This window comes from Barbus barbus, assembly GCF_936440315.1.
Source record: "Barbus barbus genome assembly, chromosome: 44".
Classification (NCBI taxonomy): domain Eukaryota; kingdom Metazoa; phylum Chordata; class Actinopteri; order Cypriniformes; family Cyprinidae; genus Barbus; species Barbus barbus.
This window is the reverse complement of record NC_136722.1, coordinates 21,827,485-21,848,066: the sequence shown is the minus strand read 5'-3', so window position 1 is coordinate 21,848,066 and position 20,582 is coordinate 21,827,485. Positions and strand designations below refer to the sequence as shown.

General features: G+C 34.9%; 1 protein-coding gene across 2 annotated transcripts in view; it reads left to right on the top strand.

Annotated features, from left to right (window-relative positions):
* LOC306863316 (arf-GAP with GTPase, ANK repeat and PH domain-containing protein 3-like) overlaps nucleotides 1-20,254 on the top strand; it is a gene marked incomplete at its 5' end in the record, with an annotated part of 172,460 nt that extends 152,206 nt beyond the window's left edge. For both annotated transcript variants that reach the window (XM_079406570.1, XM_079406569.1), the window contains 2 exons: nucleotides 17,101-17,356; nucleotides 17,431-20,254. In XM_079406570.1, the coding sequence (XP_079262696.1) occupies nucleotides 17,101-17,356; nucleotides 17,431-17,649 (475 nt within the window). In that variant the 3' untranslated portion in view covers nucleotides 17,650-20,254. The remainder of the gene's footprint in view (nucleotides 1-17,100; nucleotides 17,357-17,430) is intronic.
* Nucleotides 20,255-20,582: the final 328 nt, after the last annotated feature.

Here is a 20,582-nt window from a genome sequence, read left to right as displayed (position 1 = left end):
ACGCAAATACTCATATGCAGGGCCTAAAACTAACTTTTTGCCACACCTGCCAATGGCCGGTGACATGATCAAATTTACCGGGCAAATTTTTTTTTTACCGGCCATGAAACTCTTTTTGCAAAAACAGGCAGTTATTACTACTAAAATGAATAAACATATTTACAATGTTTTTAATTTGTCCTGCTGCTGGTGTCTCTATTAAATGCATTAAATGCATTTAAATTTTCCCTCAATTTTACCTATTAATGATAGCCATTCAACATTACAGTATAATTGAAAGCCATTATTTTTAACATTTAATCTGAAATATATGTTTTAATTGTTTTAATTTAAGTGATTTTAAAACAATCTTAACATAAACTGTAAACTATACAGATTAATCTTTATTCAAGATACAAAAGTTAATCAGCAACTAGAACGGTCCAGTGGTTTCTCTTTTTCTTTTGTTCTTTGATTTACATCAATGACAGACTTCAGCAGGTTTCACTTTAAAACGTGATGCACATGACGCGGATCTGACACATCCGATTTTCTCCCAACTCTTTACGGTCATTTAAGATTTTATAACTCATTAAAGACTACATTTACGAGGTAACTCGCCAAAACCGTGCATTTTGACATAATTGTGTGTTTTTGTCCGTTGAAGCATTACTGGTGCGCTGTCTAAAGTGGCTCGGTGTATGCGCAGCCTTTCAAATACTTCACTGCACCGTTTAGACGGGCAAACCACAGGTATGTGTCGCCACATTCTCGGGTTATAAAGAATAAAGAAGGGAAAAGTAAATCTTCTGCAATGAAGCAGCAAACTCATCTCAGGTAAAAGTTATTAGAACCGTGTCTAGGGACAGGCTGGCCATCACACTGCTCTGACCTTATCGGTCCGTTTGTATCCTATTATTTGATTCGCTCTTGTCGCTTATGAACAGCTAATCACGATGATCTTGTCTTCAGAAAATATTATTTTATCCGCTTATGTCAGAAACAGCGAATCTCTTTAAAACTGGCTGTTGTTTTCACTGCATTGTATTGTTATATTTCATAAAATTAGTATCCGCCAACTGACGACTGACACTGTTACATGGACGCGATTTTTACTCGCATTTGGCGAGTGTTAATTTTAGGCCCTGCTTATATGTGACAGAGTCATAATGAAAGCTAAATTGGTACCACTATCTAAACACTGGTGATATTATTGTCAAGGTAGAAATTTTTGAAAATTAATGAAACATTCATTTTACTGATTTTTATTTTTACTCAATCCGTCCAAGCATTTAAGTTCTAAATCTTAGAAATGTTTTTAAATTTGGAATTATTTAAAATTTTTATTTAATTTAATTTATTTTTTCCCCTTTTTTAAAAATTGTGTTTATTCTTTTTAAGATTTTTTTATTCTTTTTTTTATTTTGATGTATTTAAATTTCTTGATATTGCTTTTTTTTGTTGTTGTTTAAGCAAACCTGAAATTTAAAAGTATAGAGAATTATTTAAGTGTATTTATTTTGCATTTTTAAATATTTATTCTAAGTGTAGAATCATAGAATTTAAGCATTTATTTAACTTTTTTATTAATGCTGTTTAAAGGGGTCATATGACGTTGCTAAAAAAGAACATTATTTTGTGTATTTGGTGTAATGCAATGTGTTTATGCGAGAATAAAAATCATGCCCTCTTTCTTTGCGTATACATTTGGGCGGTGACTTAGACGTGGGGGAATGTTTGAATGAGCCGTTTTAGGGGGGCGTGGTCGAATCTTAACTTTGATAAAGAATATCTCTTTAGTTTTGAGACTTTAGGCTTTGCAACTTCAGGGATTTTATCTATGCACAAACAGCTTGTAATACTCCAAAGAAAAAGGAAAACTTGAAAAAGCATCATATGACCCCTTTAAACTCAAGTTACAATTTGTTGGTTTGTATTTTACTTATTAATATTGTAATTAGTCTTTTTATTAATGCAATATATTAGGGTAGAGCTGTTTTATGAACAAATTGAGGTACATTTGGCAAATTCTTGCCTTCAAAATGACTGTCAGCTTGCTTCAGTTTACTAAGTTCACTCTATATTTGACCAAAAATGTCAAATACTATTAGATTTTCTCCCACTGTGATGTTAAACAGCCAAATTTCTGTTATTGTACCTTTTAAAAATCCAGCTTTGACTTGGAAACCCAGTGTGTGGCTGCTGATGTGTTTCCAGCTGTTGAAATTCTAAATATTGTTTTAATTATTGAGCAGCGTCAATCAATCATGGAGCTCTGTAGGTACTCTATTAAGCAGATTGATAGATTTATGATAGATTTACACAGTTTTGTCATGAATTCTGCTGTGGCCATCAATCTTGCTGGGGTAGAGAGGACAGAGGCGCTGCAGAGGTCGGCTCATCCGAGGCTCTTTAGTGCTTAAATTAGAAATTGGCAGTTGCGTGTGTTTTCGTGTCGACTCTAATTGCCTGGCACCCGTGTGTCACAAGATTGAGAGAATTCCTTCAGTTGTTGGTGAGACGGGATGCTGACGATTTACACACGTCTGGCTTTGATTTGAATCGCTTACGTCACCTACGTCATATTATTGCTCTTATAACTCAGTTTAAACTATGTAAAATATTGAGTTTTAACATTTACGCTAATTAAGCACTAAGATATGTTTATATCTGTATCAGGGTTATAAACTAAAACTAAAATAAATGTAAAAAATATATTTAACTTGAATATTAACTGAAATAAAAAATATATTATTCATTTAAATTTATTTTAAATTATTTTATTTCATTTAATTGCAAAGGCAACATTTCTCATTTTCTTTTAGTTTTATCAGATGTGCTAAAATAACTAAAGCGGAATAAAAAATTAATAGAAACTATATAAAAAAATGGATGAAAAATGACTCAAATTAATACAACTTTAAAATGAAAACAAATAATAAAAATAAGAACTGCTTTAAAATATTAATAATAACTGCTATAATATCTCAGTGACACTAAAATAACACTGATTTGTATGTCTATCTGTATCTATTTATATATGATGCCTTTTCTTTGCTCTTTTGTTGCTGGACTGAAAGAGATAGCGGTCGTGAGTCACACACACACACACACACACGATGCCCTTCGGCCAGAGCAGGTAATGGCTCTGATGATCCTCCAGTTTGTTTCAGAAATAATTTGCCGTTGCGTCTTCGCCACAGGGCAGTGGCACTAATACAAATGAATCACTTCACTAACCTCTTTCCCCCTCTTACACGCCGTCAAACCTTCCTCTCTTTCCCACCTGTCCTCTTTTCTCTTACATTCTTTGCTTTCCGTTACTGTTTTTTCACCTATGTTGCAGTGTTTCTTGCTTGTGAACAGAGCTTCATGTGGGCTCACAAGTTGTTTTGTTTCCATTAATGGAGAAATAATGCAAGTTTTGTTAGTTTTAGCCAATCAGGTGAGAGCCAGTGTTTGATTGACAGCTCAGTTTTACAGTAATATATGGTAACAGTTGATTAGACACTAGAATGATGTTTAATGGCATATCATGTTTGATAAGGACTAATAAAAAAATCTTTCAGTATTTACAAAAACTGTACAATTAGACCGAGCAATAGTGCAATTTGCAGTATTTCTCCTCATCAATGAACACTAAGGTTGAGGGTTCACTCAAGGTTTGAGTAGAGTTTCAGGAATCGAGCGTGATTATAAATACATCAGCACATGCTGCCTTAAATACTGGAATGATAAATGTTTGGCATCATGAATTGCTTTTGCTGTCGCACATTTTCTTTTTCCCTTCTAGCAATGGAAATATGTTTTGCTCTCATGTGGTACATTTTTCAAAGTATTGTTTGTGTTCTCATAGCTCGCTGCAGAAAATGTATTCAAGATAAGAAATGTGTTTTTATTTTTTTTCAAAGTTTTTACGATGGTCCGATGATTGGCTGCGTTTTTTCATATTTTGGCAAATGGTCATTCAAATAAGTGTTTTAATTTCATAAAATGATCATATTTATAAATATTTTTATATATAAAATTAATAAAAATCATCCCCAAAGAAATGTAATTATCTATAAGTAAGGGTTCCATTGTAAACCAAAAATGGATGTTTGGGACTATTTTAGCTTCTCAACACATTCCCAACGGATTGATAAGGAGTTATGTTTGAATTTTAAAGTTGATTATTTTTCATTTAACGATTAATATATATATATTTTTTTATATATTACAAATATTATTATGATTAAAAAAAAGGATGCATTTTTGGAAAACTGGGCGTCCTAAACAGCAAGTGAGTGATTAAATATTACTGTTGTCAGTCCAGTACAGACATTTGTTTGCATTTATTTGATCCAAAATACAGTAAATATTGTGAAATATTATTACAATTTAAAATAACTGTTTTCTGTTTGAATATTTATTCAAATTACTGCTGTCAAACGATTAAAATAAAAATAAAAGTTTCCAAAATAAAAGTTTTTGTTTACATAATATATGAGTGTGTACTGTGTATATTTATGTATATATAAATACAAACACATGCATGTATATATTTAAGAAAAAATGGTATGTTTATATATTAAATATATTTATATATAAAATATAATAATATAAATATATACATGTAAATATTTTAATAAATATATACTGAATGTGTGTATTTATGAATACATAATCAATAAACAGAGAACACATACATATATTATGTAAACAAAAACTTTTATTGATTAATCTTTTGACAGCACTAATTAAAATCTAAGTTATTCCTGTGATCAAAGCTGAATTTTCAGCATCATTACTCCAGTGTTCAGTGTCACATGATCCTTCAGAAATCAATCTAATATGATGATTTGCTGCTCAAGAAATATTTCTTATTATTATCAATGTTGAAAACAGTGGAAACATCATACAATTCTTTTAAGTTCAAAAGTTTAAAAGTTGAATTTTTTGTAACATTATAAATGTCTTTACTGTCACTTTTGATCCATTTAATGCATTCTTGATAAAAGTATGAATTTCTTAATTTAAAAAAATAACACTCGGTTTTGGATATGGTTAATTAAAACATGTTTGCACATGTTTTATGTTTGAAGCAGAGAATCAGCTGGACTCGTGTGGTAGGAACAGTGAAGCTCTGTTTGTGTGTGTTAAGTGTCCAGTGAACTACACACTGACACACATTGCATTGCAAACACTCCCCCTCTCTCTCTTTCTTTCTCTCTTCCTCCCTCTCTCTGCTTTACAAACACTCGTTCCCTGCTGGGAGGGTGGTTGGGATCTGTTTGATGTGTCTTTTGAGAGTTTCAAGGGGTTGTTTTGTGTTTGTGTGTGCCGGCGACGAGGCCCTTCAGAAGTTCCCCTTCCTCTGAGCCCCACTTACCTCCATGAACCCATTCACTTCCTGGCCCTGCGCTCCGATTGGTGGTTTGGTGAAGAAGGCATTCACCTTCCTCCACGCCCTCGTCATTTGTGTCTCAGATGGTCCACTTTCACTTGCATGTCCAATTGCTTTCGGGCCTTCCTGGAGAGACGCCTCCCCTCGAGTATGCGCTACATAGGGACCCTCTCATAAATCCCTGTGTGCCATTTAGTGTGGGTTGAGGAATTGCCCTGTTGTTTCTTCCTCCGTATTGGAGTGCATTCATGTGCTCCTGATTCTCTGGGCCAGGCTACAGGAATCATTTTCCTGTTTCCTTGATCATTAGGGTCAGGTGATGCTAGAAAAGCTCTTGTAAAACCTTGACTTAATACCTCATTCCAGCTGACCTCAAAGAACATGATATATACAGTATATTTGCATGTCTTTCACTTTCTAGTCTAAATGAAAAATAAAAGCAAATTCACTCATTTGTAACTATTCTAAAGTGAAAATTATTATCCAACAGGAAATCTTTAGTGAGACTTCATTTTATCCATCAGTATTTGTTGTAAAAAGTAGGCTGTAATATATCGACGTTGATTATGTCAGCATAAAGTAACTTTTTGTTTTCTGTTAATTCTACATTTATTTAATTTTTTATGCATTTAAGTATCTCATATTTGTATAGTTTTTAATATAATATATATTTTAGATATAATTGTAGTAGTATATTAATATTACATTTGACATGTTATTAATATAATTATATATGAATGCTTATTTTTATATATCATAAGTATTTATGAATAAATTTATTTATATTAATTTCATAAATATTTTTAAAAAAGTGTAATTATTTTAAATTGATAACATAATTTTTCTTTGTCAGCAGAAAATAACTTTTGTTTTCCCTTAGTTTTATAATTAATTTGTTCATAAATTTATTTATATTATATATATATTTTTTAAACATTTAGAATTAAGTGCATTTATATGAAATTGATCATATTTTTATTTTGTCAGCAGAAAATAACTTTTTTCTTTTTATTATTTGTTATTTTTAATTTATTTACATATATTATATTTCAAAAAACATTACGAATACATGTATTGATATGAAGTCGATAATATTATTTTTCTTTGATTGTCAGCAGAAAATCACTTGTTTTCCTTTTGTTTGTTTTATTTGTTTTTTTTTCACAATACATATTATTTTCATTTTATTGTTTTACATGAATGAATACATTTATGTAATTTAAATATGTTCACAATTGAAATATTATTAATATTGCAAATATACATTTTACAATGTATCATATTTTAATATTTGTTATTATATTTCAAAAACATTTATAATTAAGTGCATTTATATTTTTTTATTAATATTTAATTTTTGTTTAATAACGTTTTAATTAAAGATAACCTTTTTTCTTGAGAATAATGTGCACTTATCAATCATGCACAATAAAACATTAAGAAAGTAAATGGGGTCAGCACTAATTTCATGTTGACTTTGATTTATTATTGAGTGACATTATTAAGTGTTAATGTTATTGTTGTTCCTTTTGAAGCAGTTAACAGCATTTAAAGTCAAGCTGGAAATAAAGAGTACTTGGTCTCCTTTTCAGGCTTATAGTCTCTCTCACACTCGAGTCCCCCGATGTCCCCCAAGCAACCCTGATATTCACTGCAAATATGTGTGTACCAATGTGTGTGTGTGTTTCCTGAATGTGGTTTTCTCCTCCTGCAGAGAGAATCTTCCCTCCATCTCATCACTCTTTCCTGGCCTCCTCGTCCCTCCCTCGCTTTTGACACGCTAAAGCTGCACATTTTATTTTTCTTCCCCCTGCCGAGAGGAAGTGTCTTTTCATGGCTTCTCGGCTTTCTCCCATAAAGCCCTCCACACAGTGCCCTGTGTTTGGATTGGGTCTCCATTTCAAACAAAAGTCTGAGGCGGGATTACCAGCCCCTCTCTTCCTCTCTTTCACACTTCTCCTTTCAAGTGGCAGTGGCCGGGGGATTTGAGAAGCCTGTTGCTGCTTCTGAAATCTTCCTCCTTCCTTTTCAAGGACAGGTGACCGTAAACTGACTGACTGAGAGAACGTTTAAAAGCTTCATAAAGCGCTGTCAATAGGAACTATTCGGATCAGTTGTGTATAGATGCTTAAATACATGCAAAATCTTCCCAGAGTGTCCTGATATCTTATAAATCACGTCTCAAATTAATAGAAAAAAATGAGCAGTTTCCATTAATCTGAGCCTCACATATTCTCGCAGTTATTTTATTTTATTTTGAATTTGGAGAGATAAAATAAAGCTCAAAAAACAAAGGAGTACCTCATTAATTTCATTTTATTTCAAATGTGGACAGATGTGATAGCTCTAAAAATAACATAAAAGTACCTTTTTTTTATTTATTTATTTAGAATGTTGACAAATATTGTGTACTAAAAAAAAAATAAGGTACTATTTGTTTTTATTTTATTTTACATTCAAAGTGAATGTGGACAGATGTCATAGAGCTCCAAAAACAACAAAAGAGGACCTTATTTATTTTTATTTCATTTATTTTTTTATTTGGACAGATACCGTAAAGTTCCAAAATTACAAAAAGGTGTTTTGTTTTTTGTTGTTGTTTTGTTTTAAAGCTCAGTGTGAGGAAAATACCAAAATGTTTTGAGACTTCTGCTAGATTTCATGTCAGTCAAACATCATTGGTTCTTGACTTTCTTTATTGATCGTCATTGATGTCAAACCTGGCTCTGTTCATCTTGATGCAGATTTTATCTGTTCCTCACGGAAATCAATCAAGGATTTGAATAGTGCACAAATCGTTTGGCCCACTTTTATGGTTCCTTCATGATCATTTAGGGAGTTTGACGGAAAAACAGCAGCGTAAACATTCATCAAAACATCTCCTTTTGTTTCCTCCTTAAGAAAAGAAAGTCACACAAACTATATTTTCACTGTATTTAATGACATTGTTAGTGACCCTGTAAATGAATCTGTCCTTCAACTTGTCAAAAGTGATTCTCCCTCGTTAAACTAGTGTAAACTCACCCTCCTCCACTTTAAGCCGCTCTCCTCCTGGAGTTTAAGAGTCGCCCACCCTTTTAAACCCCTGCGAAGGCATGGCGGGTTTCCTGTAAAGAATTCAGATGAAGAGAGAACAACAGGGTGGGTCTCCTCAGAAGAAAAACAAGCTTTGAAAGATTGACTGCTGAAGTAGGAGGGGAGGGAGGCTAATTATACACACACACACACATACTCAGTCAGTCTCTCTCTGAAGAACGATTCACTGTGTCCAGAGTCCATTCAATTGCTCTCTGCCTTGTTCACAAAGACCTGTCAGGATTTTCAGGGAAACAGCATTAAAGATGTGGCTTACTTAATTAGGTCATGCCATTGTTGCTGAAGTGACTTAAACAACACTTGCTTGTACACATGTGATTGTCTTCGGGGGAATGTAATGGTGGCACAGGATAGCAGATTATCAGTTTGGAGATGCCACAATATTTGTTCTGCTTCATAAAGCTGGTGTTGTTCAGCGTAAAAGTGCACTTCTGAAACACATGCAAACGCTGAGATGTAACCGCTGACTGGAGTCATTTCATTAGATGTTAAGTGGTTCCTTTTAGCGTTTTAGGTCAAGTTTGTAAATTAATTTTTTAAAGGCATATTATACCTCCTGTAAGACACTGATTACAGACCGTTGAAATGATTCGCAGATTTAGATTTGTGTGTTTTTTGATGGAAATGTGAGTGGAGCTTGTTGACATGATGATGGTGTGTCAAACATAAGTTTTCCTCCTCTGTCCTTCATATTTCTTTTGCTTTTTGGGATGAAATGCTAGTGAGTGTGATTGAGGCATATGAGTTTGTCCCCCATCAGAGGAAGTGTGTTGTTTGAGGATAATAAAGGGGCGTGGCTTCATTTACACTTCCATCATACCGCCAATCAAAGATAACGCAAGTAAACACAACATGCAGTTTTTAAATGAAGGGGTTGTTTTATGAAGGGAAAACAAAATCCAAACCCACATGGCCCTGTGTGAAAGTGTTTGCCCCCCCACCTTTTAAAATATAACTGTGGTTTATCACACTAGTTTCTCTAGCCACACCCAGGCCTGATTACTGTTCGCAATCAAGAAATCACTTAAATAGGACCTGCCTGACAAAGTGAAGTAGACCAAAAGATCCTCAAAAGCTACACATCATGTTGAGATCCAAAGAAATCCAGGAACAAATGAGAAAGAAAGTAATTGAGATCTATCAGTCTGGAAAAGGTTATAAAGCCATTTCTAAAGTTTTGGGACTCCAGCGAACCACAGTGAGAGCCATTATCCACAAATGGCGAAAACATGGAACAGTGGTGAATCTTCCCAGGAGTGGCCGGCCGACCAAAATTACCCCAAGAGCGCAGCGACGACTCATCCAAGAGGTCACAAAAGACCCCACAACAACATCTAAAGAACTGCAGGCCTCACTTGCCTCAGTTAAGGTCAGTGTTCATGACCATAAGAAAGAGACTGGGCAAAAATGGCCTGCATGGCAGAGTTTCAAGAAAAAAAAGTTTTTTTTTAAAAAACCAGTGCTGAGCAAAAAGAACATAAAGGCTCGTCTCAGTTTTGCCAGAAAACATCTTGATGATCCCCAAGACTTTTGGGAAGGTGTGTGTCCCATTACATCTGGCGTAAAAGTAACACAGCATTTCAGAAAAAGAACATCATACCAACAGTAAAATATGGTGGTGGTAGTGTGATGGTCTGGGGCAGTTTTGCTGCTTCAGGACCTGGAAGACTTGCTGTGATAAATGGAACCATGAATTCAGCTGTCTACCAAAAAATCCTGAAGGACAATGTCCGGCCATCTGTTCGTGACCTCAAGCTGAAGCGAATTTGGGTTCTGCAGCAGGACAATGATCCAAAACACACCAGCAAATCCACCTCTGAATGGCTGAAGAAAAACAAAATGAAGACTTTGGAGTGGCCTAGTCAAAGTCCTGACTTGAATCCTATTGAGATGCTGTGGCATGACCTTAAAAAGGCGGTTCATGCTCGAAAACCCTCCATTGTGGCTGAATTACAACAATTCTGCCAAGATGAGTGGGCCAAAATTCCTCCACAGCGCTGTAACAAACTCATTGCAAGTTGCTGCTAAAGGTGCCCCAACCAGTTATTAGGTTTAGGGGGCAAGCACTTTTTCACACAGGGCCATGTGGGTTTGGATTTTGTTTTCCCTTCATAATAAAAAACTTCATTCAAAAACTGCATGTTGTGTTTACTTGTGTTATCTTTGATTAATATTTAAATTAGTTTGATCTGAAACATTAAAGTGTGACAAACAAGCAAAAAACTTTTTCACACCACTGTAGATGATTAATTTTTTTATATATATATATATATAAAACATCAGTATGTAAATTAGCAATGACTAACATTATGGCTCTAGTTTTAATCTTAAATTTCTTGAAATGTCTATAGTTTACAGAAACCTGACGTGAATAGCAGCTAAGACTGAAATTATCTACCAAACAAAATTGCAGAGTAATTACTTTTTTTGTGTAGTAATGTGATATTATATTTATATTTTAGATAATATAGAAATTAAATGCATTAAATTATATATAAAATGCAAATAGAAAAACAGATGTATTTCAGATATATATATATATATATATATATATATATATATATATATATATATATATATATATATATATATATATATATATTAGTGCTGTCAAAAGATTAATCGCATCCAAAATAAAAGTTTTTGTTTACATAATATATGTGTGTGTACTGTGTATATTTATTGTGTATACACATACATACAGTATATATTTTGAAAATATTTACATATTTTACATGTATATTTTACATGTATTTATATAATTTATATCATATATAAATATATTTAATATACAAACATAAAATGTTTCTGAAATATATACATACATGCGTGTGTGTGTATTTATATATAAATAATAAATATACACAGTACGCACATATGTAAACAAACTTTTTTTGGATGCGATTAATCATTTGGCAGCACTAATATATATATAAAAAATAATAAATATTATGTATTTAATGTTTATATAATATAAGAATAACAATAACAATATAAGAATAACATGTGACATATCTAAAATAGTATCATATTGTTATATATATATATATATATATATATATATATATATATATATATATATATATATATATATATATATATATATAATACATTTTTAATGTGTTTAATTAAATATTGAAATATATTTATTTATTGAATTTCTAGCATTTATTTATTATATTATAATTTATGTAATATTTTATGCAATAATGTAAATTCACATATATGAGCTTTTAATGCAAATAAAATATAAATATAATAGTGAATAATATTAATAATACATTTACAAATATTATGTTTATTAAATTATAAAATATTAAATACAGTTTAAATATTAAATATTTAATTATTTAAAAAAAGTTATTTATTTTCCAGCTGTGTATATATTTTTTTCTTTTATTTTACTCAATTAAATACTAATTAGTCACTCAACTTTGTAATGATGAAAATTTAAATGTATGAAAAATATTAGAACAGTGACCATACAGTATATAGACTTGCAAGTGTTTATTTCATTAATAATAATTCAATACTAGCCATTCTCATCTACACTGTAGCTGTCATTATTTGTGTCATTTCTCTCTATCATCTTGTTGGTTTGTTGTCATCGACATTAGCGCTCTGGTTCTGGTTCCGTGTCTTTGTGGAGTCTGGTCCTGGGGGAAAGCCATCACCTGACATCTCTCCAGACTCTCTTTACCTCTATCAGCTCTCTCTCACTCAGTCTATTCTGTGTGTCACTCACCCCGACGAGGCAAACAACAGCTCCTTTCTGCTCCCCTTATCACCCGCCGCACGGGGTCAGCGGGTCAGACCGCCACTGAGCATGCTCAGATCCACTCGTATCGATTTTAATTTAGCACCGTGAATGCCAGCAGAAGAGAGGAGAGGGGGCGGCTGGGTGATAGAGAGGGACAGATAGAAGTCTGGTGCGTGCTGAAGAGTTGGACTCCATTCTCTCTTCCGAGTGTGTCTCTTTCAGCCCTTTTCTTTGGGTCTTCGATCTGGCGGGCTGCCGGCGGCCCCCTAGAGGGTTGAGGGGCCAGTGTTGAGAGGGCCTCCTTTGTGGGGATTCACCGGGCAGGACTGACAACACTGACAGTGGCGATAAAAAACACGGCTTCCCCCCCCCACGCACACACTCCTGTATTGTCCTCGATAGACATGCTGTTCACAATGTGTAACCTTTCGATAGCCAGACAGACTTTAACTCTCTAGATTCTGATGGAAAGCAGTCTAAGGGAAGTTGAGGCTGAGGATGTGTGATTTGTACGTTTAACCTGCTTCCCTTGTGACCGCTATCATAATCATAACTGAATTACTCTGGACTTCCTCAAAGTCAAAGATATGATTATGTCAGAAATTTAGAGGGATTGTCATTTATTCATAAGTCACAAAGTTTATCTAATGTATCAAAGTCACATTTAACCAGTGATTGTCAAAGTAGGAGAAAGACTGGAGATGATATTAGGGCTGGGTGAATTTACACACTATAATATTATAGACATTAAATGCACTGCATTATTTGAAGCATTATTATTATAAAGCATTTAATGCAAATAAAATATAAATAATATCTAGCTTAAAATTGTCAACCTTATACATGTATATAATTGAAAATTGTTAAATATCCTATAAATATTTAATTTTATATATTTATTCTATTTATTTATAAATTGTAGAAATGATTTGTAACATGATTTATATTGTTTAGTTCATAAAAATAGTGTGTGTGTGTGTGTGTATGTATATAGGGAATAAAATGTATAGATTTTATTTATTACATTTTATTATTATTATTATTATATTTATAATTTTAAAGGCATTAAAATTAATGCATTATTATTATAAAGCATTTAATGCAAATATAAAATATAAATAATATATCTAGCTTAAAATTGTCAGCCATATACACTTGTGATATATGTGATATGTTTATCATCAAGGATCAATATGGCGCCGCACATGGCAGCCACAGGGCTTGGCTCTCCAGTTGTTTTAGTGTTTTTATTAGTTTTTCCTGTTTTTTGTTTGTCAAGCACAATCAGTTTCACCAGGGATGAACTGCTGAACATTCGGCAGAACACACCACAAAATCTCCTACCGGTTTTCGATTATTCTGATGTTTTGCTGAACATAGTAGTTGGCGGAGCAGCGGCGCTGTTCAGACACTTCAGGACGCGCAGAAGGGGGAAGCGAGCCGGCACGCTCGTGAAGCTCAGACAGCGTGGATTTCGAACACCGCTACCCAGTATCTATCTGGCAAATCTCTGCTCTCTATCCACCAAACAGACGAACTCCTTCTGCTTTCCCGGTTAAACAAGGACTTTTCAAACTCTGCTGCTCTGTGTTTCACGGAAACCTGGCTGAATGTCCATTCCGGACAACGCGCACCATCTGCCGGGTTTTCAGCTGTTTAGAGCGGATTGTGACGCAGAATCAACGGGGAAATCGCACGGCGGCTGGATGTGGTTTTGCATCAATGAAAAGTGCTGTACAGATGTAACGGTGTTAAGGAAGATGTGCTGTCCCGATCTGGAAACGCTCTTCATTAACTGTAAGACTTCCTACTCGCCGCAGGAGTTTTGTTCGTTCATTCCCGTGAGTGTTTACTTTACACTGCAAGCGCACGTGAGATCAGCTTTACAGAAACTCGCTGATCACATCACAGACACAGAACAACAACACCTGGACTCTGTTTTAATCATTCTCAGGGACTTTAATAAAGCAAATCTCTCCCGTGAACTGCCAAAATACAGACAGCATGTAACCTTTCCCACCACAGACAGTAATGTATTGGATCACTGTTACACAGCAATAAAGGATGCATATCACTCCGTCCCCAGAGCAGCTTTAGGACTCTCTGATCACTGTTTGGTTCATCTTATGCTGACCTACAGGCAGAAACTGAAATCAGATAAACCTGTATTAAGGACTGTTAAAAGAGGGACTAATGAAGCAGAGCAAGATTTAACCCTGTTTCGACTTTACCGATTGGAGTGTTTTTGAAGCTGCTGCAAACGATCTGGACGAGCTTACAGAGACTGTAACATCTTATATCAGTTTCTGTGAGTCCTGGTGCATTCCTACCAGGACTCATCTAACTTATAACCACAACAAACCGTGGTTCACTAAAAAACTCAGACAGCTCCGTCAGGCCAAAGAAGATTCTTACAGGAATGGATAAACTTATATATAAACAGTCTTATATAAACAGGCCAAATACACACTGGAAAAGGAGATCAGAGTGGCAAAGAGGTGTAAAGGTAGTATGTAATTTAAAGGGAAACAGTTTAATTTAGCTCAAAAGGAATCATTTATGATTTTATAGGGAATTTGAACAGACTCACTGTTTTCACGGCTGATCACTGAGTCGGTAGCGATTCACGAACGAGCCGTATAACATCAACTCTGCACTGGATATTAAAATCCAAAACATAGTGAAAACACTATTTAATAGCACAGTAACAAAGATCGGCAGTTTAAGACATTAACTTGTAAGCACAAAACACAAGATACTTATCTTTTCAATATAAATAAGGCTTTATTTGATAAATCTAAGACATGCAAACTAATCTAACACATGAACACACGCATTCAGACATTGCAGAAAAAGAGAAAGTGAGGAAAGGATGAGTTTGAGAGTGAAAATGTGATTTTATATGTGCTATTGCATAGACTTGAACAACCATCAATCACTTATTTAACCCTCGCTTTGAGTTTCTCAATGAGGCTAAAAATGGCATTAAATGCACCAGCTCAGCAAAAATCTAGAAGTTACTTGCTTGCGTTGCCTGTCATCCTTGCAGGAAAGGGGGTTTCCCGAGGTTGCTGATTGGCTGACAGTTCAGTGGTCGTTTGTAGTGGTGTCTTGGGATGCCAATGGGCATTGGCTGAAGATGGTTTCGGAGTCCTTTGCTAATTGAAAGTTTGGTGCATTCGGAGCTGGACTTTGCGGCAAACTTAACTTTTTGAACACGAAACTCAGCAAAGAAAAGAAACTAAAGTAAAAGAATAAAATGAGGTAACGAGACTAGGTGTTTTTCTTCTCATAGTGATAGCAGCTGGCATGTAGGCCAGAGCACGCTCAAAGAGCGCTAAAAAAAACAGCATCAAAAAGCGGTGGCAAAATTTGAAGCAAAAAGGAAGAGACGGAAGATTTGATGGTGTGTTGAGTTTTTAAACTCGGCGTTTGGACCTGTCCCAAGGGATGTCTTGACCAATTAGAAATGATCTTAGCTAGGGGTGTTGCTCTGTTTCCTCACCATCATAAATCCTGTATCAGTCACATGGTCCGAATTTTCCCGCTCTTGTAAAGTATAATTTTAGACATGATTTCTATAACAAGATTATGATACATTTGACAAAGAATTTATTGGAAGAAACATTTAAAGCATGAATTTCCAAACTCATACATACCAAACATGACTATTAACCTTAAGCTATTCAGTAGTTATTAAAAAGACATACACAATATGTGATTAAAACATGATAGTCAATTGTGTGGGTTACATACATGATATGGAGTTATGCATAGAAATGATTAGTTGCTCATAAGTCCTTTTAGGTTGATTTTAGGTGCATATGGACAAAAGGGGTTTGGAAGGAATTGGTCTGGTTCTTTGTCCTTAGTGGGGGAAGACCCGCCACAGAGAGTCTGTAGCTCGTGATTTCTATCACAGATTTACAAGTGATCTCAGCCATCTCTTTGACCACCAGTCTTGAGGGGAAGTGGTGTGTGGCCAAGTATGGTGACCCATACTCAGAATGCCTCTTTGAACTGTTGCCGTCTGGTTGACGCTACAGGGCTCTGAGCACCAGAATGGCCAGGCACAGGAACAGTTTCTTCCCTCAGGCAATCCATCTCATGAACATTTGAATACTTAACAATAAACATGTAACACACAACACTATCATACATTTATTTATTTAGCACACATACTTATTACATTTTAAATTTGCACCTAACATACCTGTGCATACTAAATTGTCTATTTTGTATATTGAGTTTGTGCTATTTTTCCACATTGCCTATTTAGCATATTTGTATTTTATTTTTATTGTCTGTGTCTTGTCTTGTTACTGTCATTGTCGCACTGTGGAGCTTCTGTCACCAAAACAAATTCCTCGTATGTGTAAACATACCTGGCAATAAAGCTCATTCTGATTCTGATTCTGAAAATGGTTAAATATCCTATACATTTTTAATTTTATATATTTATTCTATTCATTTATTTATAAATTGTGGAAAAATGCCTTAATTATGTGCAACATGATATTTATTACTTAGTTCATAAAAATTGTTTTTTTATTTTTATTTTTTTAATTTCTGAAAGTAGAAACATATATGCAATTAATATAAAATAATATACTAAATATAAATATACTAAATAGATGGATATATAGATAATTTAATTATTTATATAACAACACCTAGTACTAAGCAGCAATATTTACCTACATACAGTTTTGCTAAAATATTCTAAAATGTGTATTTTATCAATTAATTTAGTTGATTTTGAGTTTTGGTTTGATTGACTACACTGGAATGGTATTAGCTATCAGAATGACCACTAATAAACAAAACCGTGTGTTTAGAAGAATAAAAAGTTGAGCTCTGTTTGTGTCCTAATTTTCAGGGAAGAGAAGGAGCGATGGATTCGGGCGAAGTACGAGCAGAAGTTGTTCCTGGTGGGGCTTCCTCAGTCAGACGTGCCGCTGGGACAGCAGCTCCTGCGGGCCGTGGTGGAGGACGACCTGAGGCTGGTGGTTCTCCTGCTGGCCCACGGCACCAAAGAAGAGGTCAACGAGACGTACGGGGACGGAGACGGACGTACCGCCCTGCACCTGTCCTGCGCCATGGCTAACGTGGTCATCACGCAGCTGCTCATCTGGGTAAGAACTCGCTTTTTGGAAGCGCATTTCATTCACAAGTGTTCCTCCATCATTAATTTCATCCTCTGTTTCAGTACGGTGTGGACGTGAAGAGTCGCGACGCCCGCGGTCAGACACCCCTGTCCTACGCCCAGCGAGCAGGAAGTCAGGAATGCGTCGACATCCTCATCCAACACGGCTGCCCCGGCGATGGTGACGGCGGCGGACTGTCGACGCCCACAGCCACCCAACACAATCCCAACATCAACAACAACGCTCAATGCGAGCTGAACCATAGTGTTAGCATCATGTGATCGTGGCCCGCAGTGTCTCTAGTGTCTCTTCTCAAAGATGTTGATGTTCCCATAGATGCTGCTCTCGTTAAATGGCATAATTTCCCTCAGCAGTACAGTATGTCTTTATTAGGAAACTGTGCGTAGTGCCATGTGTGTCACGTAAACCCATAACCCTCATGACGACGTCCTGTGACCAATGTTAGCGTACAGCGAGAATTATCAGTGTTAACATTATCAATGCGTGTTATTTTTAAGCTGAAGAAAATTACGTTTTTAAGGATCCTTTCTTGTGTGTGTATAGAACAAAAAAATGAAATGATGGGCAACAGGTTCTAAACAAAATAAGTTTCGTTTTTTAGGTGCATTAGACAGTAATGGATCCTCTGCTTTGCGTCCACGTGTTTTTGTCCATCAGAACATTAAATTATGTTGTTATTTACTGTCCCTCATGTCATTACAAAATGTCTTTCTTCTGCTGAATACACACACAAAAAAAGATATTTAGAAGAATGTTGGTAAGCAAAGAGTTCTGGTTCCCATTGACTTCCATTGTATTTTTTGTAGATATAATGGAAGTCAGTGGGAACCAAAACATTTTGACTTCCAACATTCTTCAAAATACATTCTTTTATGTTCCACAGAACAAATAAAGTCATATAGGTTTAGAATGACATGAGGTGGAGTAAATAATGATTTTTTGTGTGAACTCTCTCATTAAATCAGTGATTTTGGTGAAACCTGTAAAGAACATGTCTGCGTATTTCACCCTAAAATCAAAAGAAAAAATATTTACTATAATTTTAAGGTTTAATTGAGTGTAAAATATTTATATTTTTTAATCACTACAAAATACTGTATTACAATAAGAAGAATATTGACAGAAATAAACAGTAAAATATGAATAAAAAAATATCCAGATGCATTTCAATAATGAAAAATTCACAATGCAAAAAATCTCAATGGTCCTTAATTTTTTTATGTTAATATATTTTCTAATTTTTTTATTTACATTTTTTTGGGTGACCTGGACATGTTTTTGTGAGTTTCACACAAAGATCCATAAATGCTTCATTAAATTCAACTTAATCATGTAATTTCTTTGTTCAGAATAATGCTAAAAATCAAACATTTAAGTGCATTTTTCACTCAAACTTCACGTTTTTAATAGTTGTACCACCATTGTGCCCTTGAACGAAGCTCAAAAACACTAAGGCTGCCGGGTAACGCATTACCATTTGTAGCATCAGTGCAATATAACAAAACTCAAATCAACACACTCATTGCTATTTTACATTTAGCCTCTATGTGATTGTCTTGGAAAGGCCTGATTACCTGACGAATACTGTGTTATTACGGATGCCTTTTCCGGACCGATCTGAAGTGGTCTTCTAACTGTGTGACACTGACGTCCCTCTCCTGCCTAATGACAGATCCATTCAGTAGCAGCGGACGGTACCGACACACTAGATTACGAAATAAGACACTCTCGCCGTCAACTCCTTTGTTACCAGTCTAATGACCTCCACACTTGTGACAGTGTGGATGTTTTTGTATCCATTAGAATCCAGGCGTGTGTTTCTAACTGAATGGGACGGATGGGATGGTGATGTGGATTATGTACAGATGTGTGTGTAAAATAGCTTTTCCTGCTCCCTCTTGCAGCTAGCTGTGTGTCGTGTGGGCAATTTCTGAATGAGATGGCCGTTATGTACCCATCTGAAACCTATCAGCCTTAACCCTCGTTTGCTAGTGTGTACGCCATCAACTTTTACTTGAAATGTGAAATCATGATTAGAACTTAATATTTGGCCACATGTGAGTTAACGGGAAAGCGAGAGGAAGATGGCCTTACCTGACAGTATTTTAAGTTGACATGTTTTTTTAGGTGTTTTACCTTCTAGCAGGTACGTTTTCTTTCTTATTCGAGTCAGATTTGTACATGCAACCCTCATCTAACTAAGCTTTAGGAGAATTGCCATCGATTTTAAATGCAACGGCTTTTAACATCTGCGGTTAGCATTTTAAACCTGTTTTAAATCAGTTAGAGGCTCATTCCCAATGACATGCATTGAAAGTTACCCTCTTGATCTTCATAAAGTGAACATGTATCATTTAAAAAATATATATATACATTAAGTTTGGGCTCCTGCGTATTACATGAGGTTGCTAAGATGAGCTTTTGGGAATATGGCAGTTGAAAATGATATTTAACACTCGACTGTCATCCCTGCGACTGCCGGCTTATTGAACGCTGGGATGCACCCGTAAAGCTCCTCAAGTAGCCGTATAGCAGAGAGAAGCACCATTTTGTTTTAAAGGTTTTTTGGTACCTGGTTTTGGGTCTCAATGTGTCCGCATTGTCTGGCCGTTAAGGTACTTTGTGTATTATATGTACATTTGACATATTTATAAAAGCAAGATGTAAATAATTCCTTTTGTTGTTGCTTTTATTGAGCTGTTTGATAAGGTTTTGTTGTTTCTTTTAATTTGCCATTGTTTTTAAATGCTCCTTCTGAACGTGACGGAGCCTTTCATGAGAGTTAGCTGTTGTGTGATTGGATGCTTGGCTGGCTATTGACATAATAAACACTCCAATAAAATGATTTATACCATGAATGCTGAGAAAGTTAGTCATTCATTCCTTGATCATAAGATTATGAAAATGCATGCTTAAGACTCTCAAAATGTCTTTTCAAGCTTTATTGTGTGTTTTCTCAATGCATATTCATGGAAAACCAGGAAAACTTTTCATAAAAAGTTGATGGAATCTTTTAGCTTTTAGTTCATATAGGTCATCAGTATCTAGTGTAGTCCTAAAATTAGCTTTTAAATTGTATGTTTTGTATATATTGTGGACATATTTTGTTTGATCAAAGTACACTAGCATTCCTTACAGGAAACCAGACCAAAATATGAATTACTTGTATGGAGCGCTGCAGTGATGACGTAGT